Source organism: Acomys russatus, chromosome 15, assembly GCF_903995435.1.
Source record: "Acomys russatus chromosome 15, mAcoRus1.1, whole genome shotgun sequence".
NCBI classification, from domain to species: Eukaryota; Metazoa; Chordata; class Mammalia; order Rodentia; family Muridae; genus Acomys; species Acomys russatus.
In genome coordinates, this window is record NC_067151.1 from 179,018 (window position 1) to 202,402 (window position 23,385).

Here is a 23,385-nt window from a genome sequence, read left to right on the forward strand (position 1 = left end):
TAATCTATCCATTCTTAATTGGAATCTTCATTCTCTCAAAAATAGATAAAATACATTGAATTTTCAAGTCGTTTTTTTACCATAATTTATTTATATACTCAATACTTTTATTGGTAAATCTATATATATATATTGAAATCATATACTAATAAAAATAAATCCAAACAGAAAGTAGTTAATTACTTCCATAACATTCATGCCACTGTTCTACTCATGGGCATTTCTTGCCACACCAGTCATTATTGTAGGTCACATGGTTCCTGGCTAGATAAGACTGTTGATGACTTATTTTTTTTCTCCCAGAAGCCTCCATAATAGTTTTCAGTACTATTAAAGCTAGTCAGCAGGGAGTAAGTCAGTACCAACTTCATTTTTCCAAGGCCTGTAGCCAGTGTGTATAGTGTTTTCACACTTGTCTTACCACTAAGTTCTGTTGGGCAACCAAGAGTCAAAACATTATCCTGTATTATCTAGGGAGTGTCTTAGACAGCTTGAAGTCCAATATCACATACCTGGCACTAAACTTCTCATTTGGCAACCTATAGACTCTGGGATAAGGATAGTCCCTGTATTGGATAACTGTAATTAAACTCTTTTAAATGAGAAATTACTACGCACGCACGCACGTACGCATGCACGCATGCACGCACGCACGCACGCACGCACACCCATACAATATTTATGATTTCTGTATTTTTTTTTCATGTTAATTATCTCTCCCCTAACCCTTCCTCTGCTCTAACCTCTCATCCCTCTCCCACCTAAATCTCCGGATTTCCCTGTTTCCCTTCATATCACCTGACTTCTTCCTTCCACCCTTAAGCCCCTCCTTTCATTGTCCCTTTTTGGTTTCCTTGATAGTACAGGTGCTTCAAAAATTAAACATGCACACCTAAAGATTTGACACCAAGGTCCACATGTGATTGAGAACATGTGATATTTGTATCTCTGGGTCTGGGTTACTTCACTTAGTGTAGTGTTTTCTGGGTCCATATGTTGACCTGCAAATTTAATTTTTTTAATAGCTAAATAAAATCCCTTTGTATATAGGTGCCACATTTTCACTCCATAGCAGCTGATGGACATATAGCCTTTTTCCATGTTCTAGCTGTAGCGAATAAATATGTACATGGACAAGTTACTCAACTATACCTGAGCACATATATCCAGAGATTAGCTGCCTTGAAAAATGTAAAGTATGAATCTTCAAGGTAGACTTGACGGTACTTTTCAGATCTTGAGGATTTATTAGCTTCCTTATGATTATAAATTAGAAAGTAGAATAGAATAATCATTTTAAGGTATATTTCATAATATTTCTAGTTTGAGTTGACACTGTGGCTCAGTTGGTAGATTGCTTTGCAGTCTTTACCAAAACTTGGGTACTTTCTCCTACACAATATAAACTGAGAGTGGTGATGCATACTTATAATCTCAGCCCTCAGGAGGTAGAGGCAGAAAGAGCAAACATTAGTACAATCATCAGTAAGATCATCTTTCGCCACAAGACAGATTTGAGGCTGGCCTTGGATAAGTGAGACCCTGTATCAAGCAAGCAAACAAAAACAAAGAAAAAACTAATAATAATGCATGAATGGAAATTCTAGAAATAGTACAATTAAGTGAAGCTATTACTTAATTATTATTCTATGTCTTCCTTATGTTTACTAGGTAAATAATAATGAAATGGTTGCTTTACAACGAGAACCTAATAATCCTTATGATAAGAATGCTATTAAAGTAAATAATGTGAATGGAACTCAGGTTGGCCATTTAAAGAGAGATCTTGCAGCTGCCTTGGCCTATATCATGGACAACAAATTGGCACAAGTAGAAGGGTAATGTTGGTTTGTCCTTAATAATTAGTTTTTAGTCCTCTTTGAATATGTTAGTATTTCCTGAGCCTCTAGAAATGTCATGGCATCAGTGTACTTTTAGATGTGTTCAGTTTTCTTCTCTGCTTTCCCTATACAACCATCAAACAGCTGTCATCTCATTTTCCTATTATATTATTACCATGGAGAAAAAAATGACATAGATTTACGTATTAGCGAGTATATCCTGGTTCTTGTTATAGTACCCAGCTTGAGCTCATGGTAATCTTCCAGCTTCAGACTCTTCCTGTGTGCTGGAATTGACAGGCATGCATTAATTACCACAGGCACTTCATGATGGTGGGGTCTTGGCAGTACAACCAGGCCTTGAACTCCCAACCCTTTCTTAGCTCCCTGAGTATTGGAATTAGAGGTGTGCACTAACATGATTGTTAGTTTTATTTCCTTTTCAGTTTTTCAAATTTGCTTAAATAACCCTTTCTTGTTTTATAGTTCTATGTTTGAGTGGTATATTTAACATTTAGAATTAGCTTAAAAATAACTTTCAATTTCTCATGTTTTCCCCTTATTATAATAGGGTAGTGCCTTTTGGTGCAAGTAATACTTTTACAATGCCTCTTCATATGACTTTTTGGGGAAAAGAAGAAAATAGAAAAGTGGTTTTAGACCAGTTGAAGAAACATGGATTGAAATTGAGTTCCCCACCAAAAAGTAAGTTTGATATTGTAAGACGCAGGGATTGTAAATTAATTAGTCTCTTTCAGTTTGATTGGCCAAACTAATTTGTGAAAAATGCTCCAAGTTATAACATTGTTTCCCTTTTGGTAATCTTTTGAAGAGATTACTGACTTTTCCTTTTATATTTCTGTTGAAATACAGTTATGTGTCATTTAACAAGAGGACAGTATCATTCTGATTTCATCATTGTGTAACCATCATAGGCTACTCATCAAAATAAAATAATTAATCTTATGGGCCCACTATTATGTGTCCAAATATAAAGCTATACGCTTGTATCTATAGATTAATCTACACACAAAAATAAACAAGGAGAGTCAATGTTCCCTGTTTAATTTTCCCTAATGTCAATGTAATTCCTCATTTTAAACATTTGTTTTTATAAGTTTTAGGCAGGAAAAATAGGTCAATAGGGAATGAAAAAGAATTTGACTCAGAATTTAAGAGCCCTGGCTGCTCCTCCAACGTGTTGAGTTCAGTTCCCAGCAACCACATGGTGGCTCACACCCATCTACAATGAGATTTGATGCCCTCTTCTGGCATGTAGGCAGAAACTGTATACAAAATGATAAATAAATCTTTTTAGAAAATGTTTGGTTGGAATTTGTTTTAACACTATGTAGTTATTTCAACAATGTGAGGATTTTGAAGGGGATGATTTAGTATTTAGCTTTAACATATGTTTACATCTTGGGATATAGTTCAGTGGCAGAACACTTATATGCATTGTTTTGTTTCATTTTCTATGTTCTTTACAATTCTGGGAACTATCCATGCTAGGCAAGTCCTCTGTCACTGAGCTACACACCCAGGTCTGTGGGAAATTTTAATATTGTTTGTTATTTTTGTTATTTCCGTTTGGGAACAATAGCTTTAGGAGTAAGTTTGGAGAATGGTTGGTGCTCTGGAAGAGCTGGACCAAGCTATAGTACACCAGTTCATGTTCCAGTACAGATGACAGCTGAACAGGTAAGCTTTTTATTGTTGTTTGTTGCTTTTTTTCTTAAGTCCACATCTCATGTAGGTTTACCTCAAAATCACTATATAACTGAGACTGGCCTTGAACTTCTGGTCTTCCTGCTCTGACTCTTACATACTGGAATTAAAAATGTTTGTTACCATACTTGCCTCAGTTTTCCTTTTATTTTATATTGTAATTTAAATTTTTAGTGATAAAGCCTGCTGTTTACAAGGATAGGGTAAAATATTTATGTGCTAGTCTTAGTGTTCTTTAGGTGCGTTGTTAAAATTATAATGAAAACTATTATAGAAAACAATTGAATGTAGATACTCATTTGCAAACATAATTTAAAAAATAGTGATAAGGAACACAGTCGTCTCTTTTAATTCACAGAAACTGGAAGCCTCTAGTCTCTTATATAAAATGACGTTTTTTAATAGAATCACTGCCCATCCTTATATTTTTAAAGTTTCTAAATTAATTATAGTATTTGCTATAAGTATAAAAGATATATAGTAGTGGTTGTGTGGGTTGGGGTGGGTGGCCTCCCTTCTGGTAATCGGGTGGAAAGGTGTCCACAACTCCCAAGAACTGGGAAGGTATCCCAGCCCTGAGGTGGGACAGTGTTCCAAGGGTATCCTAAGGCAGGGGAGCCCAGGAACCTCACAGCTCTGAGTGGAGACCTCCTCAACAGAGGTGATGCAGCTCCCAGGTAGGGATTGCCCCTAAGCACTGAAGAACTGAGGGGCCTTGGAGCCTGAGCTCCACTTCTTCATTTTTCTCTTCTTCCTCCTATTCTTCTTCTGGCAAGAGAGTCACAGCAGGCAGTAAATCTATTAAAAGAGATTGGAGAGATGAATCCAGGAGAGGAGGCACGAATCCAGGAGTGGCTGCCTCTGCACTTGGGAGAAGACAGCAGCGAACTGGGTAGACAAAGCATTTAGGTAGCTTTTCTTAGGGGGTGGAAATTTCTGGGACAGGGATTTCCAGAGTGTGGATTGGAGAGATTTCAAGTTTGAGTTGGGAGAAGCTCAGGGATTGGTGGGGTTTTATCCAGACTTCTCATCCCAAATTAGCATAGTCTGGGATGTGTCCTACTGAGGGGCTGGAGATGGCAGTTACAGAGGTCTCAGGTTGGGGTAGGGGATGACCTGGGCTGGGCTACTGCAGCTTTCTCAGACAGAGGTCTAGCCACTTTTCTGCCCTGAGGGGTAATAAAGTTCACAGTGTGTCCAAAACTTAACAAAAAGTCCATTGGGAAGGCAGTAGGCTGAAGCAGGAAAGGTTGTCTTCATCATGGACAGCTCCCATGGTAGTGGCAGCAGGATTTCTGAGGCAGGAAAGGTGTCTGGTTTTCATAGAGCAATTGTCTGAACTGGGAATAGTCACCATGGAAAGCTGACAGAAGCTTAGCCATTTTGTGTCTCCACAGCCCCAGGGCAGGAAGAATGGGCTGACTGCCCTGAAGCAAGAAAGAGGACTGGCAGTGAGCAATTTTACATTTTAGTAGCTTGCTGCTCATAACTCTTAGGGGTAGTGATACATTGGGCTCCTCACAGCTTGGGGAAGGTATCCTGTCACAGGTGAGGGTGAGGGAGTTGGGGAGACAGCTTGGAGGTGGGCTGTTGTGGCTTGGGGGTGGACTGCCAGGGCTTTGGGGCAGACTACTATTGCTGCCCTGGGCTGAGGTTTGAGGCAGGGCACCATAGCTTTCACATTGGGAGGAGGGACGTGGGATGGTGTTAGGCTCAGCTCTGCCTTTCTCCACTGTGGAGGTGGCCATGGCCAAGGCAGCAGAATACTGAGGCTCCGGGCCATCTCTGCTGAGGTGGTAGCAGCCTTGATCAGCATAGCCACATGGCCATGGCGGCGGCAGCAGCAGCAGTAGCAGCAGCGACAGGGACAGTTGAGTAATCTCTACATGAGTATGCCTCTGTGTGTGAGTGTGTGTGTGTGCATCTATCTCCACAGTGGGGCCTTGTTCTGGTCCCTGCTGCAGCCCCTACAGTAATTATACTATATTTTTTAAGGAATGATGACAAGGGAAATGTATATATATAGGCTCAGTATAGACATAACCATTGTGTGACTATATTTTTGTTTAGCTAGATCTATGAAAAGAAGGGAGGATTCATATACAATTATATATACATAAAATAATGAATATGGCTATATCTGTAATTTTTTTATTTGAAAATTTCAGAATGTCCAAAGTAGTAATAAAAAACATTAGAATGTGAAAACTATTCTCTCTTTTCAGTAAGAATGTAAATATAATCTTAAAAACTTAAAATTTTTGGTATTATTCTTTCTAATTTTGCCTAAATTGTAGTCCAGTAATTAATCCAGTTGTTATATCAAGGTACTCTGAAAAAAAAAATAGTGTTTGTTAATGTTAATATACATTATTTAGACAATAACATTAAAACATTTTATCAGTGTATCATTTTAGCCAATAACATTAAAGCATTTTATATCCTTTTATCCACTAGTGGTATTCTTTTTGTTTCCCAATTGTAGGTTTCCCTACATGTTGAAAGGACATGAGCCTATGCCTTGTGGGCAAGCCGTAGGCCACCTCTATTAAGCTGGCGTGATGTCTTTCTCTATATTCATACGTGAATTTGCAAAAGGAATTATAATATGTAAAGTATAAGTTGCTTTAAAACTGAACCAGATCAATTTTAATGATCAACTAAATTAGCCTAATAATGAAATTATCCTGTTAGCCTAACATTTTGTAGAACAGCAAGTTAGAAGTGTCTAGTAAGTCTCCCAAAATAGTTTCAGTGCTAATGAGATCTAATGGTGGAAAGAACCTTGGCCATATAATTTATTTCATGTTCTTGATTTTATGAAAGTAAGACACAGGCCATAGCTCTCCAACTAAACATTCAGGGTCATTTGTGATAGGACTATGACTGGCACCTTGGAGCTTCACCACTGTCCTTTCAGTAGCGTTAGGATTGGGCCTCAATGCTTCGGTCAGTGCTCTTATAGCAGGCTATTTCCCTGGTTCTCTTTAACTCTTATATTTAACTCTGAAATGAGTACTTTTACTTCTATAGAAAAGTCACCTTATACTGTTTTTCAAAGAGTAGTTTAGTATCTCAGGTACTTATTATATGCATTTGACTTGTTCAGTGAAATGATTTGAAATCTATGACTAACATGCAATTTTCACTTTAATTGGTTTGCTCAATATTTATTTTTTAATTGTAGCTCAAAACAGAATTTGACAAATTATTTGAAGATTTAAAAGAAGATGATAAAACTAATGAAATGGAACCATCTGAGGTATTGAACCTATATATTTAAAAACTTATTTCTGTATATGTTGTACAAAGTTTTATAAAGACATTTCTCATTACTTATTTATTGATGGGCACTTAGGCTAATTGTCTGCTGCTGATGGTGCTGTTTTAATGCCACATTAAACTTGAAAGAGCAGATGTCTTTGTAGTTTGCTTACTCGTAGTCCTGTGAGAATATTCCCAGGATAATACAGCTGGATTCCATGGTAGTTGTATTGATAGTTTTCTAGGAACCTTCGTATTGATTTCTGTAGTGTTGCACTAGCTTACACTTCCACTAACGTTGTATAAAAGTTGTCTCTCTCCTGAGTGCTCGTGAGCATTTACTGCTTATTTTTAAAATGACAGCTATTCTCACAAAGGTGAGGTGGATTCTAGTGCAGTTTTGAGCTACAGGTCCCTGGTTGCTAAGGACAGTGAGCACACTTTCACATATCTTTTGACTATCTCTATTTTGTCTTTTGAGAAACGTCTGTTTTCTTCATTTACTCATTTACTAATAGATAAGTTCTTTCAAAAAAGTATTCCAATAACTCAAGAAATAATTTCTGGAACTGACCAATGGTATTGCATAATATTAAAAAGCTTCTGCATGGAAATGGAAGCAGTTAATGGACTGCAAAGATGGTTCATAACATTGGAGAGATCTCTGCCACCTTCATGTCTGTGTCGGGGTTGATATCCAGAAAAATAAAATGAACTAAAATTCCTGGCCTGTGGGACATTTCAAACCAGGGACCACCTGAAAAAGGGGGTGTAGATTGAAGAGAAAAGAACAGAGCCACATAGAGATATGAAAGCGAAGACGAAATGTCCAATCAGGGCTCCACTTTATTGCAACAGAGTGCACCATATATACTAAAAACACACCAGGTTTCTTGTTGTGAGCTGCCTCCTATAGTCCCCTAGGCAAGCAGAAAAGGCACAGCAAAACTCCAAAGCTCCTCTCCCAAAGGTTCAGCACCTTAAGCAGCACGATGGATCATCTCAGCAGGGGTTGACAGCTCAAAGATCAGCCTAAGGACTGGCTGCTTGGCTCTGCTAAGCCACAGTACAGATATACTGCCTCTGACACTAAAAAAATGTAAACCAGTGTTTTAAATGTAAAGCTTTAGCATTAACTATCTTGGTAATTTATACATTCAAACTGTAACAATTTAACTCTTTTAGGTTCTGCATATGAAAAGAGAAAAGACTGACTATATTTCTCTTTATGATGTTGTATTTGTAGGCTATTGAAACACCATTGCTTCCTCACCAAAAACAAGCTCTAGCTTGGATGATTTCACGAGAGAACAGCAAAGAACTTCCACCATTCTGGGAACAGCGAAATGACTTATATTATAACACAATAACAAATTTTTCTGAGAAGGAACGACCAGAAAATGTCCATGGAGGGATTTTAGCTGATGATATGGGTTTGGTAATTTTGTTTTTCTATAGTTAAAAAAATCTTACTTTACAATTATGATTTTGTAGAAAAAAATTTTAACATGAAACATAGGTGCTAGCTTAGGACTAGGTTTTGCTTTCAATTTAGATAGAAAGTACATTTTTCCTTTAAAAATGGGCTTTTCTAGGAAACAGATAGATGGAACAAATAACAAAGAATAGTTAAATATGAGTAACAGAATATATCAATATTAATGAGTATATAAGCATATATTCCCATTTTTCTTTACTTACTGGAATTCAGGGCAACCTGTCTGTCTTTTCTAGGGTTTTTAAAAAGTCAGTGATAGTGAGCTCAGTCCCCATCATTGCAAAAAAAAAAAAAAAAAAAAGTAGAAAGGAAAGTAAGACCCAGTAACATCCAACTGGGGAACCTGAACTTCATTTTCTGCTTTAAGAAAGAAGTTCTTTGATAGTAGCAGTAATATTGATAACAAGAGGAAGCAATAGTCTAACTCATATTGCTATACTGGCCTATTTGTTAATTGCTATGCTTCTGTTGCAGACCTGCTTGCCAAAGAGAGGCATCCTAAGATACCTGGAGCAAAACCAGAGGATAAAAACATTTTCACGGTTTTGCTTGATGATCCTCTAGACTTTGAGGTTATCTGGTTGGAGGTGTCCTAGCTAAGCTAGGACAAGATGGCTGTTCCTTCCTATAGGCTCCCTTACTACTAGAATATACACACTGGCCTCCTATCATGGTTCTCTGTGTAACTCCAACTTCAGTGTTACTAGGTCTGCAGAGGTTAGAAACAGTAATGGAGGAAATGAAAAGTTTGACCAGACTAATGAAGAGTCAGGCAGGAGCCTTGAGAAGTCACATGATAGCCACAAGAAACAAGACAGATGTGGTGACAACAAATTAGACTGGACCATAACAAGTTCAAAATGTGGCTGTAATAAAATAGACCATGAGAGTGGGCCAGGGAATGGGCTAAGAACTAATAGGCATGGGAAGGCATGGGAAGACATGGGAAGAGGACAAAAAAAAGTGCTGTTATCTCCAAGAACAGTCTTCTTAGTGCAAAACAAGAAAACGGTAAGCTAAAGAGATGGAGTTAGACCTATTCTTCAGCTCATACTGAGGTGCTCCGCAGACATCCCAAGTAGAGTGAGGACATGATGGGCAGTGACATTGACATGACTGTAGCTAGGTCACTCTTCTAGTAGTATCCATCCCCATTTCCAGGGGCTATACTCTTGTTAATGCTAAGGTTCCCTAGTTAGAATCAAATAGTAGGACCAAATCTTGACTCCCCAGACCTCTGGTTCTTTTGTTCTGCCCCCTTTCCTTTGTTCCTTTTCTCCATCTTGGGATTCAGCCATGTTAGGAATGTGTCCTGCATATTGGCCTACACCTCTGACTCCTCTTGGTATCTTTAGTAATAGCTTTTCTATGGGAGAAAACAGGACAGTATTATTTGAAATCATATTTTAGCACAAATACTGGTTATGCAACATGGTAGACATTTGTGACTGGTTATCATTGCCATTTCTGTGGGTTTGGTCATAGAGCTGTCACATGGAGCTCTACAACATTTACATATTAGTCATTATATTGAATAGTTTTTAAATACTGAAAAGGAACAATAGTCAAAAAAAATAAAGAAAAAGAAAAAATGAACTTGTGTAGGTACCACATTTTAAAGACAATTGTAAACAATAGCGCCATTTATGAGAAGGCTGTCACTGGTTAGTTTTCAGATTGTTTTGCTGCTTAGGTGAAAAAAATGGTAGCTGAACTGTCATATTGTTACTTTATTTGATGTGTTGGGATTGTATTGATTTTTCTTTCAGATACTATAAATACTGTTGTACTATTAGTTGCTTTTTCATATCACTGTGTATCATATCTAACTTTAGGAAGAAATATTTATTTTTTGACTTTCAGTTCTGGGAGATATGGTCCATCACGGAGGAGGTACAGGGGCAGAGATTTAAGTGATGGTCACATTGTGCCTGTGTTCAAGAGTCAGAGAGAAATTGATGCTGATCATCAACCCCAGGCTATAGAATGGTGTCACACAGTTAATAGTAGTTCATCCTACCTCATTAACCTCATCTAGAAACTTCATTACAGACATATCTCAGAGGTTTGTCTCTCAGGAGATTGTAGTTTCTGTCAAGTTGACAGTCAGTATTAATGTCACAAGTATTTAAAAAATTTTAAAGATAATTTTAGATATCTTTGATAAAATACTAAAGTCCAAGACTATATTCATTAAAGGTACTAAACACTAGGTAATGATACTGAACTTAATTATTTACTATCATTAATATCTATTCATGCACATTGTACATTGAATTTTTCACCTGTAAGTGATTTTATGATCAGGCTTGCTTATTGGGAAGTTGTAGATCTGTCACATAGAATTTCATCATACAGTGTTGAAACCTTATAGTCTACCTTTACCACTAAACTTATGAGAAACATGGTTATAGTTTTGGCAGTTGCTTTAGTCATACTATAATATACATATTTTGTAACTTTTGATTGAAAATAGATATTAACTCTGACAACAAATATCCTTTTGTTTTCCTTAATGACAATGCCCTAGACCTTACATTGGTTACTTTAAAGAAAATGCATCCTAGACAGTCATTAACAATGACTGTTACTAATTTATTTTTACTTGAAGTAAAAATAGTGTATGAGTGCATGTATATATGCAAGTAACAATAATTAATGGAAAAAGAGACCATGAATTTGAAAGAGCAAAGGGGGCAAGGAGGGGAGTGGTTACGGGAAGGTTTGGAGGGAGATGATGATGTGATTATAATTAAAAAAAAAAAAAAGGCAGAGATGGGGTTACAGTGTCTGAGGACTGATACAAAAATATTTCGCTGGCATCCATACATATTTATACTCACATATGCACCTACACACATACAAATAATTTTGATCTTATATTCCTGAAAGGGTATGAAAAGACCAGTCTTTGAGGCCTGCTTTAAAATTGCTAGTTTTATTTCTGTATTACTGTGAATCCTACTATTGAAAATAATTAAAATGTCTTCATATACATGTTAGACTTTCTAATTATTTTAAATCAGCTCTGAGGTTCATTGGAACTAGGTGTTAATGTTAGTTTCATTAGGAACTTATAATAAAGTATAAGAAAAAAATTTCTTAACTAACTGAAATATTTACTTAACAGTTGTATTATTTATTAATCATTCATGTGGTGGATTTGACTGATAGTATTTTATTAGTTTAGGGTTGGTTTTGAAATGTATTCTAAATGGGTTTTATAATCTGACCATTTGTCTTTTAAAAATATTTTAAAGGGCAAAACTCTTACTGCCATTGCTGTAATTCTTACGAACTTTGAGGATGGCAGGCCTCTTCTTGGTAAAAGAGGCAAGAAGAATCAGCCAAGAAAGGTAAAGTAAGGGTGTGTTCTGTGAACTTCTATAGAGCTTTCTATCTCACTCAAAATAATTGACAACCAGTAAAAGCTGATCTTTTTGAAATATGATTAATGTTTTTAACCAGTATTTATAATGGTGCTTATAAAAGTATAAATACCAAGTTTTGTTATGTTGCATGTTTTTAATCTCAGTACTCAAGGGACAGAAATGGGTGGATCACTGAGTTTGAGGCCATTCTGGTCTTCACAGTGAGGTCTAAGCCGGCAGGGCTACATAGTAAGACAGGAAGACCCTATTTCAAAACAACAACTACTACAACAAAAACAAATTTTTAAAAAGCCCAGAAAACATAAGTAAGAAACAAAAAGAATATAAGTGCCATATCTGTCCTAGTTCCTGTTCTATTCCTGTGAAGATCACTGTGTCCAAGGACCAAGGTAACATAAAAAACAGCAACTAATTAGTGGTGGGGAAGATGGCTGTAGGCATGGCAGTAAAGCAGTAGCTGAGTTAGGAAACAGCACCGAGATGCTTTCTATGTTTTAATTTTCATGTACTCTGCTTTCCTTTGACCTGTTTATTGATACGTAAAAAAATCTTTTCTTTTATTGAGACTTAAAATTAATTTAGTTTTGTGTTTGTTTTTTGGCTTTGGGTTTATTTGTTTGTTTTTTCTATAAATACTCCTGCTGTTTCTTGTCAGCTTTGGGAATTCCAGAAAAGAGAGTATGGTAATAGCAGCCTAATGGTAGATACATTTTTTTTTTACTGAATAGTGTATCATGTTTTAAAATTTTAGTGTGGCAGTTTTTTATTCTAGCATAAATCTCACCTCATAAATTTTTTCACAATAATGTAATTTAAATGTTTGTTTTGTGTGTGTTCATTTGGAAAGATAAGAACTAGTTGTCAATGTGGCGTTTTGTTCTTGTTGTTTTGTTTTGTTTTAGTATAGTGGGAGATTACATTCATTGCTGTTTTCTAATATTTTAAGCAAATGTCAGCATATATAATTAGATAGCTGTTTTTTAAAAATGTATACAAAATCATTTCTACTTCCCTATCTACCCAACTTCATGTTCTTTCTCTCTCTCTCTCTCTCTCTTTTTTTTTTTTTTTTTTTTTTTTTTTTTGGTTTTTTTGAGACAAGGTCTCTCTGTATTAGCCTTGGCTGTCCTGGACTCACTTTGTAGACCAGGCCGGCCTCAAACTCATAGCAATCCACCTGCCTCTGCCTCCCGAGTGCTGGGATTAAAGGCGTGTGCCACCATACCCGGCCATGTTCTTTTCTTAAAAGAAAACAAAAAACATAATAAAAGGGGATGGGCATGGGGGTTGTGTAAGGGGAAAAACCTAAAAAGAAAAAGCTGCCTTAACAACACACTGAAAAAGATGCATAAAAAGATGGAGTCCCTTTTGTGTTAGCCAACTATTTCTGATCATGGGGTCTGTCCTCCAGTATGGTTTATATACCCAGTATCACTTTATTGGAGGAAACTGATTTTCTCTTTCCCAACAGGTATTAGTTGGAAATAGCTTCTTGTGTAGGGTTGAGACTTTGTGCCTATTGCTCTTCCCCATGCTGGGGTTTTTGTCTGCCTTAAGCTTGCATTGCATAGGTGTTATGTGTACAGCCACAGTCTCTGTGAGTTCGTATGTGCTGCGGTCCTGTTGTGCCTAGAAAGTGGTGTTTTCTTGGGGGGTCATCTGGCTCTTAAAATAGTTCTGTCTACTCTTCTGAGTAGATCCTGAGCCTTGAGGGGGAGAGATTTGATAAAGATATCCCATTTGGGGCTGAATCCTCCATTTTCTGTATGTTTCTGTAGTTTCGTATCTGATTATTTCCACCTACTACAGGAGGAAGCCTCTCTAATGAGACTTGAAAATGAGTGTAAAAACCTATGGCTGTAAAAATATGTCACTAAGACTTGTTTTGTTGTTTTGTTCTTTTAGTAGCATAATAGTAGCAGGTTTTCTTTTAGTCCCATGAACTATCTAGTCTTAGTTTCTGGGCCATTTTAGCAATGCCAGGTATGAGTTCTGTTTTATGGAGTGGGCCTTAAATCCAATATTAGAAAGTAGTTGGTTACTGTAACAACATCTGTGTTACCATAGTACTAGTATATCTGGAGTGTGTGTCCTTATAGTAGGTTGCATTGCAGGGCTCGTAGCTTGATGATAGTGATCTCTGCTTAGTAGGAATGAAGCTTCTCATAATTTTCATTTTTTAGATACCAATGAAAACACTTTAAATCAGTCTGTATATTTTTTTTTTTACCTTTTTAACCTCATTACCATTGTTCCAAAATCTGGTAGCATTTTAAAAGTAGTCTTCATTATGTAAAGTAAAGCAATATAAAACAATATGTATCTTAACATCATTTAAAACTGATATCCCATTAAAAAATGCCTTTTTACATAGGAATATAAGGATAAGACCATTAAACACAGAGAAAATAATACGGACAAAAAGGCAGATGGACACACAGGTAAGTTTTAGTTGTGAATATGGTCTGACCACTTCATGGATTTTTTTCACCATAGAGAATTCTATTTTCGGTTTTGTAATATACAAAAATTTACGATTGTTTTTATAAAGAACCTTGTGAGGATTGGTAATCAGGAAAGGTTTTGGCAAAATAATTTGATTGGTTATTAGTATATCAGTTAGAAAAGTTAGGAGAAAAATGTTTTTCATTGAGAAAAAGATTTATTTAAAAAACAATAGATGTCCTCTGAGAGATTCCACCTAGCTGGGGATTGGGACAGATGCTGGGACTCCTTGGTGGACTCTGGGTGGAACACTAAGAGTGGTATGAAAGAATGGGGGCAATGGAAGGACACAGAGGGTTCAGGAGTCCCACAAGGAGACAATCAAGACTAGCGGATCTGAACCCAAGAAGCCCTGCACGAACTGTTGCACCAGCCACGAACAATGTATGCAGTAAACCTAGACCTTCTATTCAGGTATAGCCAATGGACAGCTCATTCTCCATGGTTGTGGAGGGAGGAGGGACTGCCTCTGACATGAATTCTGGTGCCACCCTATTTGATTACTTCCCCTTGGTGTGGAGGCCCTGTGGGTGGCGCACACACTGAGGAAGGGGAAGCCGGTTATCTGGAAGAGGCCTGATAGGCTGTGGTTTATATGGTGGGGTAGGAGGTCCCCTTCTGTCGGAGGTCTAAGGGAGGGGAATAGGGTGGAATTGGAGGGAAGGTAGGAACTAGAAGATACAAGTGAGGGGATGACATTTGGGATATAATCTGAATAAACTTTAATAAAAAATTTTTAAAGAAAAAAAAATAATATTCTATTTTAGAACTTCATTGTATTTACAATGCAGTTGCTTAGTTAAAAGCAAAGAAACCTAGAAAGATAAATTAAAACCAACTCTGAAGTCAAAGAGAGAAGAGACCTGTGATTTTAGCAGTCATGAGTGTTATACTTTAATTTCTGAAGCCAGGTTGCAGCAGAGCAAGGCTGTTGGTATCATAGATGAGTGTGTGAAGAACTGGTAGTAACACTGGGGTAGCAGTGAGGACTAGAAAACATTCTGAAAGTAGAAATGAGTGTCTTTTTTTTTCTTTTTAATGGTAGGAAGATATTTGGATATAGGGGTGAGAATAATTGTTAAATTTGTGGGAGGAAATGAGAATTTAAGCATAACTATGTAAGTTAATATTCTTAATGAATACATAGCAAGTGGTAGTTGGGGAAAGGTAGGAAAATTGGCCTATACTAGATAATAATTTAATAAAGTTCTCTGGGAAGAAAAATTAGTTTGAATTTAGGGCAGGAATAGTGTATTGCAAGCCTGGGAGGAGGACTGAACAGTGGTAAGAAAGGTTGCTTGTTGATGGAAATACAGATTTATAACCATCTATCAGTGTCTGTCTACCCTCCATGTGTGTGTGTGTGTCTGTGTGTGTGTGTGTGTGATACAGAAGTAAATTCAGCTTTGGATAAAACACGTATTTATTGGCTCATTAAAAACTGAAGGTAGTTCCCAATGGGAAAATACTAGTTTAGGAGAAATGTAGAAGGAGTTTGATAGGGCTTAAAAGGAGTAAAATCAGTAAAGCTCAAGATTGGTTATGGAAAAATGTAAACTTTTCACAGAGGTTTTTTAACTCTATTTTAACTCAATTTGATAATTCTGTTTTTATTTATTTATTTATTTATTTATTTATTTATTTATTAATAACAGAAGCATCTACGTGTCATGGAGAACCCAGTGTTTCAGATATTCAGGAGAAGAGTAATTGTCTTATGTCAGAATTGTCTAGTTTCTGCCCTAAAAGGTAAAGTGATGGGGTTTAACCATATGACATATTTGCTTACATTCTTCCACTGCTTTCTTGTAAGAAGAAGAGAGTACTCTATTTCAGTTACTTCAAATACATTTCTAAATGCGGTTAGTAAACCATAATGCCAGTATACTGTTCTCATTTTTAAAAAGAAAATTAATATTGCTTTATATAAAGGAATTTATTCTTATAAAATACTGCCAATCTGCCCCTAATTTTTTTTCATTTTAAAAGTGAAGGTAATATTAATCTATAGAAAGTGGCTTATCAATTTTTAATAATCACTACCACTTTCCCACTGTTTTTCAGTTTTTTGTTTTCATTTTTGTTTTTTTGGCCAAGGTTTTATTGTTTGGATTTTAGGGAATGAAATTAAAGGATGTGTGGAAGACTTAGCACAGCATTCTTTGCTCAGTTTTGTTGTCATGTGACCAAATGATGGAAGTAAGCCATATTAAAGTTCTTTATAATTCTCCAATTATATTCTTAATACAAACTAGAATCTGTGGAGAATTTGGATAAAAGATAAAATTCCTGTTTGATCTTACCTTGAATTAGTTAATTTTATAAGTTTCATTTACCCTGTCAACTAGGTGTAGCGATCAGGTTTTATTATATTGTGTGGTCTGCCGTCAGTGCTCATGGAAGTGATCTTGTGTCTAAATATCTACCAGCAGTTCCTAAGTTGCAAACACAGAATATGCTCTAGTTGATGATTCTGTCATTAATCCTCATTTGAACTGAACTCAAAATCATTGCTTATTAAATTTTTCTTATTCAAAAATGTCTTCAATTTATTATCTTTGTGTGTAAGTGTATGTATGTATGTGTGTGTGTGTGTATGTATGTATGTATGTATGTATGTATCCCACATGTATGGCTGGTGCTCAGGCAGATAGAAGAGGGCACTGGAGCTCTTGAAACTGAAGTTACAGAACATTGTGAGTTGCCATGTGAGTGTGGGAAATTGAGCCCATTCCTCTGGAAGAGGAGCCAATGCACTTAATCCCTGAACCATTTCTCTATCTCAGTTTCCTTTTCCACCCCACACTGCCCCTCCCCAAGACACAGTTTCTCTTGTAGTCCTGGCTGATCTGAAACTTGCTGTGTAGACCAGGCTGGCCTTGAACTCAGAGAACACCTGCCTCTGTCTCTGGGGTGTTGACTGCCACCACTGCCCAGAGTTTCCTTATGTAAATGCCAAATCTTAAAGCTGAACTAATCATAAACCCATGTAATATAGCAGTTAGGTAGATCAGGTAAAAGAAAATGGATATACAGCAAAGAAAATTTATGCAAACAGTAGCCAATACATATATGTTTACTAATGGTGATATTTTTAGGACTTTTGCATACAATCACATCTATGCTATAATATGGGTTATATTTTTATTCCCATTTTCCAAGTGTGGAAACAGACATATTTTGGTGATTTGCCAAAAGTCATAGCAAGTTACTAGTAGAATGAGGGTTTGAATTTTAGTAGTCTAATTCCAAAGTCCATTATTCTTAAACACTTACTACATGAAGTATAATCGAAATATAATATTTTCCTCTTTCTTTGATGAGTATTGAGGTTTTTTTCCCTCTTCATTTTCAAAAGGTCTATCAAGATTGTTTTTAAATTGTCATATATTGTACATACTAGTAGGCTTCATAAAGACATTTTTTTTCAATATTTTGACCATATTTATCGGCCATACCCTATCGGTCATCCTTTCCTTCCTTTCTCTGCTTTTTTCCCCCCACTTCACTCTAATCTTTTTTCCCCCAGTATCCCTTTGATTTGACGTTCTGTAAATACGTGTGGGGAGTTTTTGAGAGTTGGATTTATGTATCTTTGTGCAATCCAAGATACACAAAAAGAGAGAAACTATATTTGCCTTTCTGATTCTGAATTACTCCATCCATTTTCCTGTACATGTCATGATTTCATTTTTCTTTATGGCTAAAAACATACCTTTTGTATATGCCACATGTCTTTTCATTGTTCATTTGAATGTTGATAGGACATCAAACCTAGTTCTATATATCTTAGCTGCTGTGGGTAATGCAACAATAAGCATTGATATGCTTGTATCTCTGTAGTGTGTTAACTCAGTCTTGGGTGTATATGCAGATGTGGTATAACTGAGCTGTGTAATAGTTCTATTTTTGGCTTTTTGATGACACAGTATGGCTTGTACAGTGGACATACCAGTTTACATTCTCAAAGCTGGGCCCAGTGAGATGGCTCTGCAGTTAAGAAGAGTGCATGCTCTTGTAGACATCCTGAGTTCAATCCCCAGCAACTAGCTGGTGGCCCACAACCATCTACAAAAGGATATGGTGCCCTCTTCTAGCAAGTAGGTGAACATGCAGACAGAGCACTTCTACATTAAAAAAAAATACAGTCAAAGGAGTACACAGGGCTCCTTTTCCCCTTGCATCTCATCATCATTTGTTTTGTTTTGTTTCCTTCTTTTAAGAAAAATATTTTTTTTCATTCTTGAGAATTTCATACATGCACACAGTGAAATATCATCATATCTACCCCCTATGTGTCCATTGGGGGAACTGAATTCCCTCATCAGTCTATCCTCTCATAACTTCATGTTGTTGTCATCTCCTTCCTTCCTTCCTTTCCTCCTTTGTTTTTCTTCTTGTTTTAAACAGTAAGTCTAATTAGTACTGCCCTTAGGTTCATGGGTATGGCACCATCTACTAGAGGATGGCAAGCCTAACTAACAATAGTCACACTCTCAAAAACAAAAAACAAAAAAGCAAAAACACATTATTCTCTCTCCTCTAGCAGCTATCATCTGTTAGTAGCTCTATAGGAAGGAGTGGCCTGCAGAAAACCTTCCTCAGTCTATCCAGGGCTTTGACTGTTCTGAATGTGCTCAGGTAACCACAGTTGCAGAGAGTTCATGAATGTAATAGCATTTTATAGTACATCTCTCTATCTACAAGCTCATACATTGTTTTTGCCTCCTCTTGGGCAACATTTTGTGAACCTTGATAGAGAATAGGGAGCGATAGAGGTGTTTCATTTAGGGCTGAGCACTTAGTCTCCTACTTTCAACACTTTAATCAGTTGTGAGTATCTAGATTGACTGCAGTCCATTGTAAAAAGAATCTTCTCTCACTGAGATTGAGAATAGCCCATGTCTGTGGTTATAAACAAATAGTTATAAGGTAATTTGACAACACAACCACTTAACAAAACAATAACAGGTTCTACTTTAGAGCTTTTGAGCTTCCCAGTCTTGGACTTTTGACCACGATTACATTCCCAAGAGTGAAACTCTCCCATGGAGCAGGCCTGAAATCCAGCTAGAATGAAGGGAGTTATCCATAATGGACATATGACTACTGCACTAGTGACATGTCTTAGTTGGTAGGTTGGTATTGTAGCATACGTGATCATTGTTGCTGGGCAACAAGGATGATGTTTCCTCATCAGTTTGAGATTGATTTCTCCATGTCCTACAGCTAAAGTGTGTCTTTAGCAATAGAGTCTTACTATGTTGTTATGATGGGTAAGCCAAGGGCAGTGGCAATAGCCTGTGTTGTTTTGGAGACCCTCCCTGACACAGAGAGATATGTCCCATGTTTTGAACTCTGATGTTCATTTAATAACCTATGTCATTTGTGAGTTATATTTACCCAGGCAGGGTGATAATTCCTGTTTGTGCCTTTTTTTTTAAAGTTGTATTTTGAAATTAGCTTACTGTACCTTGTGGGTTTCCATGGATCTTTCATTTTAGTTAACTCTCTTTTCTTCCATTCCATGCTTCTTTTAGCTCTCAGTGTTCCTAAATGTGTTCTGGTATCCTTTTACTTTTTCCCCCTAATTGACTAATGAGATACTAGTTTCCATGTAGCTTTTTATATACCCTTCCTTTTGGATTTACCCCCTTTATTTTCCACATAACACCTTTCTATCTGTATTTAGCATTCTGTTTCTAACTTTGTTTTTACCCATAATTTACTGTCCCTCTTTCCTTAATGTGTTCTATCACCCAACATACTTCCACTAATAAACAAAATATTTGAAACTATACTCAGTGAAGTAATTCAGACCAAATAAATATAAGTTCTGTTGAATATGAATTACTTCACACTTGTCTTTGTGACTGTCATAATTGGAGTTATTGTTACTGTGATGAAAGACGATAACCGAAAGCAAACTGAGGAGGAAAGGATTTATTTGGCTTACACTTGCACATCACTGTTTATCACTAAAGGAAGTCAGGACAGGAACTCATGCAGGGCAGGAACTTGAAGGGAGGAACTGATACAGAGGCCACGGAAGTGTGCTGCTTACTCTTTTGCTCCTCATGGTTTTCTCAGCCCACTTTCTTGTCGAACAGAGGACCACCAGCTCCAGGGATGGTATCACCTACACTGGGCTGGGCCCTTTTCATTGGTAGCTAATTAAGAAAATGCCCAACAGCTGGATCTTATGGAGCCATTTAATTGAGGTTTTCTCTTCTCAGATTACTATAGGTTGTGTCAAGTTGACATAAAACTAGCCAGCACATTGTGTTAGATCAGTGATGTCCAAGCTGTTATGTACTCTATTGTGTATACTGTAGTTTCTTCAAGGCTTTTATCTTGAAAACAGACTGGAGACATCTATTGAGATGAGTATATGGATTTTTATCTTTGAATTTATTAGTCTGCTCTATTTAAATGTATCCAAGTTTTTTTTGTTTTTGTTTTTGTTTTTATTGTTGCATGTCATTAATCTGTTGGCCAGTTTTATATCCTCTTGCTTTAGTTTTGGCAGGTCCTATTTGTCAAGAAATTTTTCTAGATTTTCCAGTTTACTGGAATAGAGATTTTCAAAGTATGGTTTCTGCTTCCATTTACTTGGAATGGTCTTGCATTTCCTTCATCCTAAGGTGGTGGGGTTTTCTGCTTGTAAGGTAAGTTTCTTGGTGGCAGGATATAGATTTGTTCCATTTTAAAATCCAATCTTAAAAGTCTGTCCTTTAGAACTGAGACTATTAACATTTATAAATTAATGGTATATTATTCTGCTCCTCTTACTGTTTTTGTAGTGTAGTGTAGTGTTTAGCACTTTCCTATTCCTTCCCTCCTTACTCTTCTAGTATACGTTTTGTTTTTCTACACCCCTACATGGGTTAATCTTTGTCTATAGAGTATAAGATTCTTTCACATATCTTTCGTAGTTGGTTTATGTTCATCATGAGACATTCTTCTTCAATTATGAAGAATAGCTTTCCTGGATATAGTAATCTGGGTGGTCAGTTACTGGCTTTCAACACTTGAAAACACACTATTTCCACTTTGTTCATAAGTTTTTTTCTGGTGGATCTGGTTTTATCTGTGACTTGTATTTCTCTCTTGCCATCTTTCAGAACTTCTGAGTTTGCTTTCATTCTTACTATTTTTTTTTCCTTATCATTTTCTGAATGTTCTGATGTATTCATTTTGTCCTCAAGCCCTAATACTCTGTCTTCCATAGATCTTTTGAAGGGGCATTTAGCAAGCTTTTGATTTGATTTACTGAAGTTTTTGTTTTTTCGAGACAGGGTTTCTCTGTAGCTCTGACTATCTTGGGCTCCCGTTGTAGACCAGAGATCTACCTGCCTCTGCTTCCTGAGTACTGGGATTAAAAGTGTGTCCCATCAGGCCTGGTTGATTTACTGAAGTTTTAATTTTCAAAATTCTGGGTTGACTTTTTCAGTATTTTTACCCATTGAATTCCTCTTTTATCCACTTTATCTCTTTATTTTATTCTGCTGTTTATATTCTCTTTGAACTTATTTGGAAGCTTTTTTACATTGTCTTTAACTTCATTAAACATTTTTATGAATATTCTTTTGCATGTTTTACCTAAGATTTCATCTAATTCCCTTTCATTTGCTCCCATTGCTGTGGGGTTGATAATTTTTGAAGAATTCCTGTTTTTTTGATTGTTTGTTTCTGTGTAGAATTTATGCAAGGTTTTTGCTTTGATTATCCATATTCTTTCAGTTGAAGTATTTGCAGTGTTCAAGGATGACAGTTGGATTAAGCTGTGGTAGGCTTTTTGTTCCTGTTTTGCTTTGTTTTTTGCAATTCCTTCTCCCCTAGAAAGCTTTGGCCCAGGAAGTACCCACTGTCTCCAGCTTTACTCTTAGGCTGGAATACTAACTATGGCAGTACTCTGAACTGATGGATAGGCTCACAATGAAAATATATTAATGGCAATAAAAAAGAAGCTCTTGGGCTGGAGAGATGGCTCAGAGGTTAAGAGCACTGGCTGCTCTTCCAGAGGTCCTGAGTTCAATTCCCAGCAACCACATGGTGGCTCACAACCATCTGTAATGTGATCCGATGCCCTCTTCTGGCCTGCGGGTGTACATGCAGGTAGAACACTGTATTAATAATAAATAAAATAAATAAATCTTTAAAAAAAAAAAGAAGCTCTTTCAACTATGGTCATTTTGCAGAATAAAGGGAAAGGGAAAAGGGTTGATTGTATACTAAGATATTAGTTCCTTACTCAGAAAATATTCTGAGTAAGACTGTATTAGCATTTATGTAATAGAGGAAAAGCTAATCAGAGCTCCCTCCACTCCTGTCACTGTTAGAAGGATTCTGCATCCCAGGACTCAGAATAGCTCACTGACTCTTGTTCTGCATGATGCAGAGGGGAGCTTTGATCCATCAAGCTGCTAACTCAGCATAGGTCTTTTAAAATGGCTTGCTCTCCTTGGAATATACCCAGAAGATGCTCCAGCACACAACAAGAAAATTTGCTCAACCATGTTCATAGCAGCCTTATTCATAATAGCCAGAACATGGAAACAGCCTAAGTGTCCCTCAGTAGAAGAGTGGATAAAGAAACTGTGGTACATATACACTATGGAATACTACTCAGCTATTAAAAACAAGGAATTCCCGAAATTTGTGGATAAATGGATTGAGCTAGAAATGATCATAATGAGTGAGTTAACCCAGAAGCAGAAAGAATCAAATGGTATATTCTCACTTATATCTGCATACTAGCCCAAGGGGCATGTCCCACGAAAGCCTTCACTTACCAGGAAACTGGGACAGAGGGGAGGGCATCCTATTGGAATTCTAAATGAGAGACGCATGGGAGAACAGCAAAATAAAAGGATCCAGAGGGTCCTAGAAATCTACAAGTAGAACAATATGATAGGCAGATTTGGGCCCAGGGGTCCCGCTCAAACTAAGGCACCAGCCAAGGACAATACAGGAGGTAAACTTTAAACCCCTTCCCAGATCTAGCCAATGGTCAGAATAATCTCCACAGTTGAGTGGAGAGTGTGATATGACTTTCTCACGTACTCTGGTCCCTCACATTTGACCATGTCCCCTGGAGGGGGAGACCTGGTGGCACTCAGAGGAAGGACAGCAGGTAGCCAAGAAGAGACTTGAT

General features: G+C 36.9%; 1 protein-coding gene across 2 annotated transcripts in view; it reads left to right on the top strand.

Annotated features, from left to right (window-relative positions):
- The window catches only part of Hltf (helicase like transcription factor), a 674,625-nt gene that overhangs the window by 9,192 nt on the left and 642,048 nt on the right, over nt 1-23,385 (top strand). For both annotated transcript variants that reach the window (XR_007831908.1, XM_051156960.1), the window contains exons 3-10: nt 1,672-1,838; nt 2,413-2,546; nt 3,445-3,542; nt 6,757-6,831; nt 8,080-8,271; nt 11,592-11,687; nt 14,098-14,164; nt 15,884-15,977. Coding sequence is in view for 1 of the 2 variants with exons in the window: in XM_051156960.1 (XP_051012917.1) it covers nt 1,672-1,838; nt 2,413-2,546; nt 3,445-3,542; nt 6,757-6,831; nt 8,080-8,271; nt 11,592-11,687; nt 14,098-14,164; nt 15,884-15,977 (923 nt within the window). In the remaining variant the exon portion in view is untranslated. The remainder of the gene's footprint in view (nt 1-1,671; nt 1,839-2,412; nt 2,547-3,444; nt 3,543-6,756; nt 6,832-8,079; nt 8,272-11,591; nt 11,688-14,097; nt 14,165-15,883; nt 15,978-23,385) is intronic.